Source organism: Castor canadensis, chromosome 12, assembly GCF_047511655.1.
Source record: "Castor canadensis chromosome 12, mCasCan1.hap1v2, whole genome shotgun sequence".
NCBI lineage: Eukaryota > Metazoa > Chordata > Mammalia > Rodentia > Castoridae > Castor > Castor canadensis.
Window position 1 is genome coordinate 128198359 of NC_133397.1, and position 12661 is coordinate 128211019.

General features: G+C 46.2%; 1 protein-coding gene and 2 long non-coding RNA genes across 6 annotated transcripts in view; 1 reads left to right on the forward strand and 2 right to left on the reverse strand.

Moving 5' to 3' along the window:
• Abcd3 (ATP binding cassette subfamily D member 3) overlaps window positions 1-3727 on the reverse strand; it is a 61071-nt gene extending 57344 nt beyond the window's left edge. The window contains exon 1 of the mRNA XM_020163936.2: window positions 3546-3727. Within this exon, the coding sequence (XP_020019525.2) occupies window positions 3546-3655 (110 nt within the window). The 5' untranslated portion in view covers window positions 3656-3727. The remainder of the gene's footprint in view (window positions 1-3545) is intronic.
• LOC141414967 (uncharacterized) overlaps window positions 2689-12661 on the forward strand; it is a 51754-nt gene continuing 41781 nt past the window's right edge. The window contains exon 1 of one of the 4 annotated variants that reach the window (XR_012439993.1): window positions 2689-3421. This is a non-coding gene — a long non-coding RNA (uncharacterized lncRNA). The remainder of the gene's footprint in view (window positions 3422-12661) is intronic. The other 3 variants (XR_012439994.1, XR_012439995.1, XR_012439996.1) reach the window with 3 other exon arrangements.
• On the reverse strand, window positions 5851-9969 carry LOC141414966 (uncharacterized). Its single transcript, XR_012439992.1, has 3 exons — window positions 9900-9969; window positions 8215-8329; window positions 5851-7014 (listed from the first exon to the last, which is right to left on the reverse strand). It is a non-coding gene; the product is annotated as an uncharacterized lncRNA (long non-coding RNA).

The window sequence follows — 12661 nt, forward strand, 5'->3', positions numbered from 1 at the left end:
CTCACTTCTGCAGCCATAAGTCTATATTCATGTTTGTACTAGTCTCACATCTCCAATGCCTGTCAATCATGCGTAAGAGTTCTTCAACTCTTCATCATTGTTCTTCATCATTGAGCTAGTCTGTAATACTTACTGAATATCTGTCCAGTGGCATACCCAAACAAGGGATTTAAAGGTGATTCAGAGTGCTTGCCTAGCATGCACAAGGCTCTAGGTTTGATCTCCAGCATTGCAAAAAATACATACATATATTCATACATACATAAGCCCGGCATAATGGTACACATCTGTAACCCAGCTACTTGGAAGGGGAAGGCAGGCGGATCTCAAGTTCCAGGCTAGCCTGAGCTAAGTTAGAGAGACTCTATCTCAAACATAAAGTAAAAACAAAAAGGTTAGGGGCATAGAAGTGCAACAACCTACGTTCAATCCCCAGCAAATTAATTAATTAACATAAACAAAGATCACTCAGTCCATGCCCTCAAGAGACTGAGGGCCTGATGTAGAAAGAAGACAAGAAAAGAAACCAGCACAACACAGAGTGGCCACTGCTAGGAGAAGAATGCTTATCGTGAGGACAGCGGAAGACGCCCACATCAGCATGGAGACATTCCCTACCCCAAGACTGCGTGCACCTAGGAGAGGATGTTCACTGGCTGAGTCAGAGAGCTGGGGGAAGTAGGGGATTACAACCAGAACCCGTTGTGCTCGGGAGAGTACAACTCCACATGCTGGATAGGAACAAACTCATGACACTGGAGGTTTGTATTTTAGAGGGGGTGAAATGTTTTAATGAAGGAGTATTATGGTATTTGTGTTTCTTCAAAAGATGGTGGCAGTGGAAGATGGATTAAAAGAACATCACAATGTCTCTGCCTATCATAAATGCAACAAAAATCTGATAAAGGCTGCTATAACCTTCAATTTATCTCATTATCCACGCCCACACCCTTTCCAGGCTCAGCTCGCATCCTTAACAAAGCCTTCCCTACCTCTTCCTGAAGACATTCCTCGGGCCTTTCTGAGAACTTAGAGGGCATGTCTGCCTGTACACCTCCTTCTGTCACCTTGCATTTCTAATATTTTGTGTTTACAATTCTTCTCCCTATCAAGAATGTAGGCTCCTTCAAAAAAGATGTCTTACACCTTTTAAATATATGTAATATATATGTCTCCTATTACCTGCAGCACACTAACACAACATCCTGAAACAGACACTTCCTTTGCACTGAATAAATGGCTCTTATCCATGAGCAAAAAGATTCCACTTTTCCCTCTAAGAGTTATAAACAAAATAATATGTATGAGTGGGCAAAACTAAAGTGAAAAAAGTAGCACATCAGTGGTGGGAAGCAATCAGAAGTGAATACAAAGAAACTTTCTGGTACTGAAAAACCCTAACTCCAAGAGGAATGTACTACAGAAGTATATCCGCTTGTTTTAAAAAATGTGCACCTAATCATTGCACATTTAAATGTATATAAATTTTACCTAAAAACCTGTGAAAAGAAGGAATAAGGAGCAAGTAGGTATACATGAAACAACATCAAAATTGGTACCTCTTGGGTAAAGTGAACAGGGAGATTATTAAATTATTTTGTGTATGTGCAAAGTTTGCATATGCAAAGGCTGTGTGTGTATATGTATGTGTGTATGATTTAAGCGGGTGAAAAGAAATTCCTTACGGTAATTTTTTTAAAGGCCAGAACATTACTTACTCTCCTAATGTTTGAGATGACATTCTACTGTAACTTGAAATGATTTTATGTATTACCAATCCAATTCCAAGAGAACACAGACTCTTAAGACAAATCCACTGTTGACAAGAGGGACAAAAGAAGTCCCAGCAACCACTTGCTCCTTAATTAAGTAGCAGGCATTAAAATTAATTAGACCTGTTACCCAAAACATACAAAGGCCAGTAAAATAAAAGGTTCAAACTGTGAAGCTGAAGGTAGTGACTGAAAGGCGTAAGAGTCTGGAAGTACATCTACAAAGGATGCCTCGTATCATTAATGACTTCAAAATAATTCAGTCGTTTTAAATCAGTTATTTAAACCTCATGATTATCTGGTCTTAATCTGCATTCTCTTCCCACAAAATACTTAATGTGTAAAGCAAAGATTTTGCTGCTCATCCGATGCAAAAGACGGGCAACAACATTTTGTTCAGTAACAGGATCCTCCAAAAGTTGACAAAGTTTCTCAAAGAGCTTTTTAAAGAATTTTACAATAGTGAATGAACAGGCACAATTATTTGGTAAGACAAATTCCATTACACTGCTTTCCTGCTACTCTCTCACTGGACTAGGTTTAAAATCCCCTAAACTAGGTTTAAATTCCACAACCTATGGTCTTAATACATAAATCAGTGGGCATGAGAGTGGATCTGGCTGCTGACACAGGTGTGTTCTACCTGTGAAAAATGGTATGTGGATTTTTCTGTATGTATGTAATTCCCCAGAAAAGAAAGGTGGTTTTTTTGGTTTTTTTCTTGAAAAAGCAATCATAAAAGCAAGCCAAAGTTGCTAGCTGTCCTGTTCTATGCACTGAGACACTTCTCTGCGAAAATGTCACTCAAGGTAAAGTATTTAACATCACCTATAGCACACTCCCAGGTAGCAAGTAACTTCCATTTGCCAGTGGGAGCGTCGAAAGCATGCAAACCAATAGGGGGAAAAACAAAACAAAACGTTTTGTACTTTCCAGAACGAATCCTTCAAACACACACAAACACTCACTGAACAGAAGAAAAATGAATCGGTATTGTAACCACCAGCCTGTGACGGGGATCATTTTTAACTTCGTTAAGCTGATTTAGGGAGGAAAACAAAGGCCCTGGCTTCGGATTTTAGTAAGACGAAGTAAACAGAAGGCTAAAGCGCTTGGGAACAGGATCCGAGGAGCCACCTGTCAGTCAGTGCTGGTCGGAACTCACTGACTACCTAGACATCCCAGACGGTTCAAGCACGGGAGACAACCATCCCTGCCCAGAGGGGTGGATGAACCACCGTGCACGAAAACTAGGATCCAAAGACTGACTGCAAGAACGCTCGGGAGGTAAGCACCCTTTCTCCTGCACTCGCCCAGAAAATGAAAACCTTGCCTGCCATCCCTCCACCCCGGCGACCCTGTCTTCCTGCCCAAAAGTTCAATGGAACGCGGTGGGGCGTAACGCAGGAGGCGATCCTCACCTAGAACACACTTTTCCCTTTCACCTACAAAGCTGGAGGAGGGACTTTGTCCTGCACGCACCGGGCACCGCCTCGGTGCGGAACGATGGACTGCCAGGACGGCCGCTGACCCCTGCGAGGGGACCGGGCCCGGCGGACCCGAGCCAAGCGCATCCCCTTCGAGTCACCACCACCCGCGCCCCCAAATCAAGTCCTCGGGCCGAGATGGCAGCACCACAACACGCCAAGGTGACGGGAACAGAGGGAGGCTTGAGGACACCGGGCCGGGACGCCCTGACTGACGGACGCCCTGACATTGGCGGGACGCGGGAACTCGGCCGGTGGACGGGGGCGGCACGGCCAGCAGCCTTACCGGTGCAGGCCGAGGGCGCGGTGCCGCCTGTGGAGCAGGCAGAGCAGCAGCAGCGCGGCCCCCGCCAGAGAGGAGTTCCGCGCCGTCAGGTACTTGCTGAAGGCCGCCATGGCACCACCGAGAGCGAGCGAGCTGGCGCGGGCGCCCGGCGCGGCCGACTTTAAGGCAGGAAGCGCGGGGCAGACTGGGAGGACAAGAGCGTGCCCGGGGTGGGGTGGGCGGGGCCTGGCGGAAGGACCGCCCCCTAGCGCGCCGCCGGCGTGACCCCGCCTCCGGCTGAGGCTCAGCGGGAGCGCGCGCGGAGGGACGCCGGGGCGCACTCTGCGCGTGCGCACATCCCCTTTATTCACTCTCCTCTTCCCTCCCCCGCTGCGGGCTCGCCGGAAACGCGGCGGATCTTCCGTTGGCCGCGCCTCAGCTGTGCAATGGTCGCCAGGAGTTCTGGGCTCTGTTTCTCTGTCAGCCTTGCCCCTCCATGCGCGCACACACATGCCCCGGCTTTCCCAAGAACTGGAAGAGCGAGTCCGGCCTCTCCCCCACGCTCCGCCATGGCTCCCTGCCACCACCTTAGAGGAGCCGGCAAGAAGGGAGCGCCCCATGCAAGGGCGTTTGCACAAAACGGGAGCCATGATGATCGTTCTGACGGGAACAAAACGGCCGTGACTCCCGAGGAGTGGAGGGGGATGGGGGAAGAAGGACCGCAGGTCAAGCCAGCGTTTCCCAAACGATGAGCTAGGATCCCTAGGGCACTGTAAAATAGGTTTGCAGCACCACGGTATGTTTTTAATGGAACAGGACACATTGGAAAAGCTCAGTGCATGATATAGTCAAGTAGCTGTTTCGAGATATTTTACCAGGGTTGTTTTTGTTTTTTTGGTAAGGATGCATGCTGGTGGCCATATAAAATGTATTTCTTTAGGTTAGGTCTGGTCAAAGTTTGAGAAGCACTGTTGCTTGCAAAAGGGACATTCAGAAAAATCACAATCGAGCTGTTGTGTGGTGTTGGCCTGGCTCCCAGAGTCAGGAGGGTTTGCACGTGACAGCATTCTTCTGCTGGCCCACCCCAGGGATGCAAAAGTGGTCATCCCTAGCATGTAGCCCAGTGCAGGCACAGTAACTTGAGTGGCTGGCAAGCACGTGTCACTTGGAAAGTAAGTTCATAAAGCCTCAGGTAATACTCCTGGTAACGTGTCCTACAAACAATGGTGCTTTAGGTGTTTTCTCCATGTGAACTGTTGGTTGCTTTTCGAAGGTTACAAAAATCACAAAAGACCAGACAAGTGAGGTTATGGTAGGTGTATGTGGAGTAGTGCTCAGCAGACAATTCTAAATTAGGTAAAAGTGGGGGAACTTCTCTCACATTCTCCAAGTGCCATGTGGACATTTTCATTACCTCATGTAACGTTCAGGAAATTCAGTAGATCTGACACGGAGAATACAAGGATGAATAGTCAATTCTTTATCTCCAGATGCTGGTAGAGAAGAAAAATGTGCAAAACACTGTGAATGTGGTAAGTACTATAGAGGTAGGAAGAAAAGACTAAGAACACAAACAAGAAAATCCTTGGATTTGTCCAGAGCTTTCAACTAAGGCTTGACAAACAAGATGGTTTTGTAGCCAAATCATAAACACCAAACGAGTCCCTAGTAGTATGGAGTGAAAATTACTAATTCACTAGTGAATTAGAGTGCTCTAAAAGTGTTGGGAACCTGGAGAGAAAATGATGATATCATCTTGGAGTTTCTAACTACAAAGAAAGTGCTTGTAAGTATTCAAAAACATAATCTACTAAGGAAAGAGACTTTAAAACATTCAGAGGAAAGATAGGTATTCTAAACAAGGTATTCCTTGTTGAAGAAGAATGGGAATGTCAAAATGAAATTAGTTATATAAGCCCCTTTAATTTTAGTTACTGATAATGCCAATCTGATAAAGACCACCTGGGCCACACTTGGCAACCCAACAAAATCAAGTTTGTAAACTTGCTGCAAAAACAGGAATACCACACAGTAGAGGGATTGTAGGTATGTTTCCAAAAAAAAATAAAAAGGATGAATTGTGGAATCATTATACTTAGGGAAAGAGATGAATGCAGGCAAAGGCTAAGCAAAGTAATGCTTGAAAGTCTCTAAGCAAAACAGACCTGTATGTGACATTAAACCTTAGTTAAGAAGACTCAGCATTCTATTTCCTTGGAAATATAAAATACAGAATATTGTTTCTATAAACCTGTTATCTGTGTAAGGAACTGCTGAATAAAGACCTTGCCACATGTGGAAAAGAAAGATTTATTACAGACTGCTGGGCTGTCCCTCTTGAGATCAGGGAACAATGGCTTTGCTGGAATGGGTAGTGGGCTTTATAGAAGGAGCCAAGCCATGGGAGAGGGAGAGAGTCTCTGGTCTTCAATTATCTGTGATCACCAGATGGAACAGGTCGACATGCCTGGCTAGTTGAGAAACTGGAAGTTCCTGAGATTTTTCAAGCAGGGGAACAAGCAGGGAAGTTTGGCAAGTGGTGGTAAATCAGGGGGTCTGGTTTCGGTGTTAGCCTTGGGACCTTCTGCCTGCCCCAAGAATGCCAGGGACCTAACATTCCGGCCTTTTGTTGGTATTATGGGCACTGGTCAATCTGGCTGTTTCGTGCTGAGTGAGGGCATCGTTAAGGGGGCTTCAGCTGGAATTTGGAAATTTGTGAGGTCCCCGGGAGCAGAGGCTGATGGTTTTTCCCAGGCTTCCTTTGCAGACCAGGCCAGTTGGTAGGCAGGAGAAGGTTGTAGTAACATCTGGTGGGAAGTCTTATTTGCTGAGTTCCCCTAGGTGATCCTGGAGGCATCTAGTGTTAAAGAGCATTTTCCTGGTTTAAGGGTTCGTATTTCCATAGCACCATTACATGTGCAGCTGTTTTTCTTTCTATAGTAGCCTCTATGATGGACCTAACAGATTGTATAACCAAGAGAAGGAAGCAGGGAAGTATTGTGCATGCTCCCAGAATTAGGCCCACTGCCCCACCAGTGTTTTAAATCCACCTGTGGCAGAAAATCAAGAGCCAGATGAGGACTAAGAACTTATGTAGGAGTGGAAGAGAGAGAGAGTTTTCCGGAGAGGTGTAGCCTTGTGGGATCCAGCGGTATGCAAGAGTACTCATCCTTTGCTGTAGGGAAAGAGTCTGAAGTTGGTGGGCAATGTTTTATCCTTGAAAGATGCTGCCACTGGGGGATCCCATTGAGCTTGACAGTGGTGGGCGTTGTGTGGATGACCAGATGAGGGCCAGTCCACCGAGGTCCAAACAGAGAGGGATGAAGATCGTCTAGGAGAATGAGATCCCCTGGTTTAATAGAAATTGTTACAGGGCCATCTGAGGGGTGGGGCAGGATCTGGTCCACATGCTGTCTGAGAAGTTCCCGGAGGAGGTTAAGATAAGGTAGATAGTCAGCCAGAGGAGCAGGGTCTGTTGGAGGCAAGTTTCCTAAAAGAAATGGGCAGCCATACATTATTTCAAAGGGGCTCAAGAAGGAAGGGCTTCTGGGGGTGGTCTGGTGTAGTGGGTTTTTCTCATTTCCTGTGGATTCATTGGCTTTCTCAGGTGAACTGGTTTGGTTTGCACCTTTATGAGGGGAGAGGAAACAATCTTGAGAGCATTTATTATGTAAGACCCAATAGGAATATTAGAAGGAGCATAAAAAGGTGTCTGCTAAGGGCTGCATATCTAAGGATCCAGATTCTGCAAAATCCTGTAACTCTCAAGAAAGCTCTAAGCTGCTTTATGGTATGGGGGAGTGGGAAACGGAGGATTGGGTCAATTCCCTCATGACTCAGGGAGTGAGTCTGTCCCTTTAAAACCACGCCTAGGTAAGTGACCTGTGGGAGGCAGGGTCTGACTGTCAGGATTTAGGTTAAATGTAACACCTTTGGATAAAAGAGAGCTTTAGCTCATTATTTTATATAAATCTACATTTTTAACTTTGTAAATGTTTGCACCATATTTAGATAAAGTATAGACACAACACTGTTACAAGATGGTCATTTAAGACACATGAGCAAATACATAAATGAACTCTGATTTAGCAGTACTTAAAAGCTTGACAAGGTCAGCAGAAAACACAATTTCTTTGATAAAATCTTTTCCTATAGTAGTTTTTTGTAGCTGTTACTCAGAGCTGAACAATACTAGGATAATCTTGTTATTTTATAAACATAGAGAATTTGATTTTAGTTTGAGATGACCTTAAAGATCTTTTAGGCAACTCTTAGATTAGAGTCAACTTTAACTTTATCACACACTGAAGCTTTTTAATTATGCACTTTTAAAACTTACTCAGACCTTCACACAACATACTAAACCCTTGGATGGTTTGTCCTTATCCCTCCTATTTGAAACAATCTTTAGGACAAACTCTTCTTTACAAAATCCTTTCTCATCCAAAAAAACATTCCTTTTTCCTTTAACTTCTCAAAAAATACATTCAATACCTATCTATATCCTTTCCAGTTGTTTACTTTGTAGCTTGTATTTTAAAATCAACCCCCATAAGAATTTTAATTTTAAATAAAACTCTCTTTCCTTTTTGGCTGGTGGAGGAGACCGTCAACACCCACCATGGAGATCTGTGAAGGGTAAAGCTTACCCGAGAAGTCAGGTAGCACCAAGTAGGTGATTGAGGCCTACCTGCTACTTGGATGGTTACCCTGGGGTCCTCTGAGGTGATCTTGAAGGAGGCCGAGATCCCAGGGCCACATCAGTCTTCTGCCGCCAGGCCCAAGAGATCTGTGAGGCCTTCACTCTGTTAAGAGTGGGAATGGGAGACTGACCTACCTTGCAGAGACAAAGAGGGGCAGTCGTCCTTCCAGTGTCCACTCTGGCCATATTGTGGACAGGGTCCTGGCAGTGGGCAAGATGAAGGGCGGTTTTTTTGCCCAATGTCCCATCTGGTTGTAATTGAAGCAGGCCCCTGGGGGTGTCCGTTGCTGTCTGGCCCGTCTGGAAGTTGGGGGAGGTAGCCTCAGAGCAGCCGCCAAGAGCTGGGCCTTTTGCTGGTCTCAAGCCTCATCTCGGTTATTAAATACTTTAAATGCCATTTTCAATAGATCTCCCTGGGGGGATTGAGGACCATTCCCTCCTGTTTAAGGTTTTTTTTTTTCCTGACTATCAGGGAAGGATTGGGAAATAAAATGAGAGTTGAGAATAATGACTCCATCCTTGGAAGATGGGTCTCGTGCCCAGTCATATCCTTGCTTGGGTTAGGGATTTAAATTCTTTAACATAGGAGGCTGAGTCATTAGAGAAGGAGCCAAGCCTCTTTTCAATTTGCGAGAGGTCAGTCATGGAAAAGGGCACATGGACTCTGATAATGCCATCAGCTCCTGCCACCTGGAGTGGGTATAGATGGGCTGGGTGTGCTTGGGAGGAGGTATGGGAGTGGGTGTGGGACGCAGGTGGGGAGGAGAAGGGTGAGGGTGTAGCAGGGTCTGAGGGCAATGTTGGCTGGGGAGCCGATGGCTCAGGGTCAATTGTGACTACTGTAGAAGGGGAATAGGGTGGCGGATGTTTGGGAGAGCCAGCAGGGGTGGAAGAATGGGGGTCTGAGTCATGGGAGGATGGGGTGGGAGAAGAGATTGATGTAGAGGACTGGCAGGAGGAGTTGGGAGGCGGGCATACAGAGCCTGTGAGGTCACAAGTAAGGGAAGAATCTTCTGAAGGGTTCAGTGGGAGGGAGAGACACAGACTTTGAAGAGGGGGGTTTGTTGCTGGCAAGGAAGATTTGAACAGCGTTACAAGATTGGAGCAGGGAGGGTTGAGAGTGGAGAGAAAGGAAAGCTTGGATGAATGGGATTCCGAGCCAGTTATCATTGCGATGGCAGAAATTGTCAAGATCTAGAAGTGTGAAAATCAGTTACTTAGGTTGTATATCATCTTGGATGGAGACCAAGGGGAGGATGCAGAGAAGGCATCCCAGTGGACGTGTCTAATTTGCAATGTGTGGTAGAAGAAAAGGAGAGAGAGAAAGAGAGGCAGGTGCCTTGGTGAGTTTACTCTTCAGGCCAATATAGATCTAGGTCAAGATCTAGCCTCCCTTACATGAGGCAAGGAGAGCAGAATCATCCGGTTGCTCTTTGGCCAAGGTAAGCTGGAGGGGCTATTGAGCTCTCACCCTAGGTGAAGGAAAAGAAAACAGAGAAGGAGAGCAAGAGAGAGAGAGAGAGTGTGTGAGAGGGAGGGGGAAGTGTCACCCGAATGGGTTCCCAAGGGCGGGCGTCCCTAGCCTGGGTTGCCGTCCAACAGAGAATGCCCAACTGGTTAGCCAGGCATTCCCATGCTAAGTGGTGGGTGCCCCACGGGCATAGGAGGCGTACCTGGCATAGCGCTATGACTTCCAGACCAGACAGAGCAGGCAGCGCTGAGGAGGGTGACACCAAGTCTGAGGAGAGGAGTAGGTCAGGTGGAGAGCAGTGGAAGAGAGATTAATGATGGATGGGAAAGCCAGCAAGGCAGTAAGGTCCAAGATCCACAGTCCGTAGGCACTTGGGGTCAGTTCAGCAGTCTGGGTTCGGGAGAGGGCAGGACACAAAGGCCAAGGGAGCAGTCCTGGGCCGGAGCGTCCTGTTAACCTCTCCCGGGTTTTGGCACCAGATGTGAAGAACTGCTGAATAAAGACCTCGCCACATGTGGAAAAGAAAGATTTATTATAGTCTGCTGGGCTGTCCCCCTTGAGATCAGGGAACAGTGGCTTGTCTGGAATGGGTAGTGGGCTTTGTAGGAGGAGCCAAGCCTTTGGGGAGGGAGAGAGTCTCTGGTCTTCAGTTATCTGTGATCACCAGATGGAACAGATCAACATGCCTGGCTAGTTGAGAAACTGGAAGTTCCTGAGATTTTGCAAGCAGGGGAACAAGCAGGGAAGTTTGGCAAGTGGTCGTAAATCAGGGGTCTGGTTTGGATGTTAGCCTTGGGACCTTCTGCCTGCCCCAAGAATGCCAGGGACCTAACAATCTGAACCTCTGCACTGTAAATTGAGGCTACTTTTCTAAGTGAAAGTGACTCATAATTCATATCATCCAAGCAAGAAACAGATGTTCTGTTCTCAACTGATAAGATCTTAGAACAAAGTTTTGGATAACCTAGGAATTTAGAGAACAAATAACCTCAGCCCTATGTCCTTTGATAAATAACCAAAGCAATTTTGCAGGTTCACACTTTATAATACTAAATAATTAGGGAAAAAGAAGAAAATGTGATTTTATTAAGCAGTCACCTGGAGCTCAGGTTTGTAATGAATTTAAGCTATTGAGAGGAGGGGGGAGAGAGAAGTATGGAGCTGAGGCCCCAAAGCCCTCCTGAAGCAGTGTTTTGTCAACCAGCCTCCAAGATTGTCCCCGGTGGTCCTTGCCTCCAACCATGTATGCCCTCCCATCAGAGCTGGGTCAAAGAGAAAGGTGAAGGTGATATGTGACTCCTGAGGCCAGATCATGGCAGGCATTGCGGCTTCTGCCTTGTCTCTTAGCTGCCACAGAGAACTCTCCATCAACCCTGGAGGGGAATTGAGGTCTCCTTGATGCCTCCCACCAAGAGCCAGCACCAACCTGACAGCCATGTGACCATACCACCTACGAAACAGGCCCCCATCTCCAGTCAAACCCCTAACTGCAATCTCAAGAATGACCTTGAGGTAGACAGCTCAACCAAGATGCTCCTCACTCGCAGATATGCTGGGAGTTAGTAAATGTTTATTGTGTTAGCCACTGAATTTGGGGGTAGTTTTTGTGTAACTGATGTGATTTGGGCCTTGAAAAACAGATGAGAGACAGGGCACTTAGGATATAATGGGAGTGAAGATACAGACACAAGAATGTACACAGCAGGTCAGGCATGGTGGGTACACTTGTAATCCCAGCCACACAGGAGGTAAAGAAGGAAGAGTAGCAATTGAAGGCCAGCCAGAGCAAAAAAGTCAGCGAGACCCTATCTGAAAAACAAGCTGGGCATGCTGGTGCACCTCTGTATCCCAAGCTATGAGGAAGCAGAGGTAAAAGGATCGAGGTCAAAGGCTAGCCCAGGGCAAAAGCATGAGACTATCTGAAAAATAAACAAGCAAAAAGGGTTAAGGCAGTATCAAATGGTAGACTGCCTATCAAAGCCCTGAGTTCAAATCCTGGTACTGCAAAAAAAAATGCACACAACAGATTGAGGAACATGACTAAGTCTGGTGTTGACAGAAGTTCAGGAAGGAAAGGAGAGGAAAAGCTAACATGTTTAATTGGCATCTGTTGATGGAGGGTCTGAAACATCAAGTAAACCAGGCAGGATTTTATCCTGCGTGTATGAGGAAGTATTGTGTGCATTGTGTGTAGGTTTGGATAAAGATGGTGCCATCAGCTTTGGTTTAAGGAAGATCATGCTACTGGAACATTAAGAGTGAACTGAAGGAGGAGACTTCAAGCAGAGAGACCAGTTTGGACACTTGTGAAATAACCTTCATGAGAGATGATGAGCAACTGAGTCAGCAGCACAGAGCAAATAGGAAAAGAAGAATTCTTATGGGTTCAAATTGGATGGGGGTAGATGAGATTGTTAATTAATAGGAAGAAAACTTTTAAGTTGATTCTAATATTTCCTGACTGAGTGCTAAGTCAGAGGCACAGCAGTGGTGCATACTTGTCAGGAAAGACAAGATGCAAATGTGGGGTTTTGGGGGGGAGGTGTGGGGGTGGTACTGGGTCTCATGCTTGCTAAGCAGGCCCTCTACTACTTGAGCCACTCCATCAGTGAGTTTATCCTAATCACTAGGGTAAACTCCAAGATCCTTAGCATCCCACACAAACCAGTCACTCTAAACTCCCATCTTGGCATTTTCTACTTTAAAGTATGCTACCCCACCCCAAGAGGAGTGACTGAGTCACTCCTGTGGTGTTTCTTCGAACATGTTATTCTTCCTGAAGTATCAACCTCTCCCTACCCTAGCAACCCCACTTCCAATTCAGTTTATCCTTCAAAAGGAAGTCTTGATGGTCTGCTGCGCACGCTCCTCTCTGGACATCTCTGCCTAACCCTGCACCCTTCCAAGTTCATCTCTCCCTCCTTTGTGTTACTTCTGCTTCATATATAATCCTATTGACGTGTA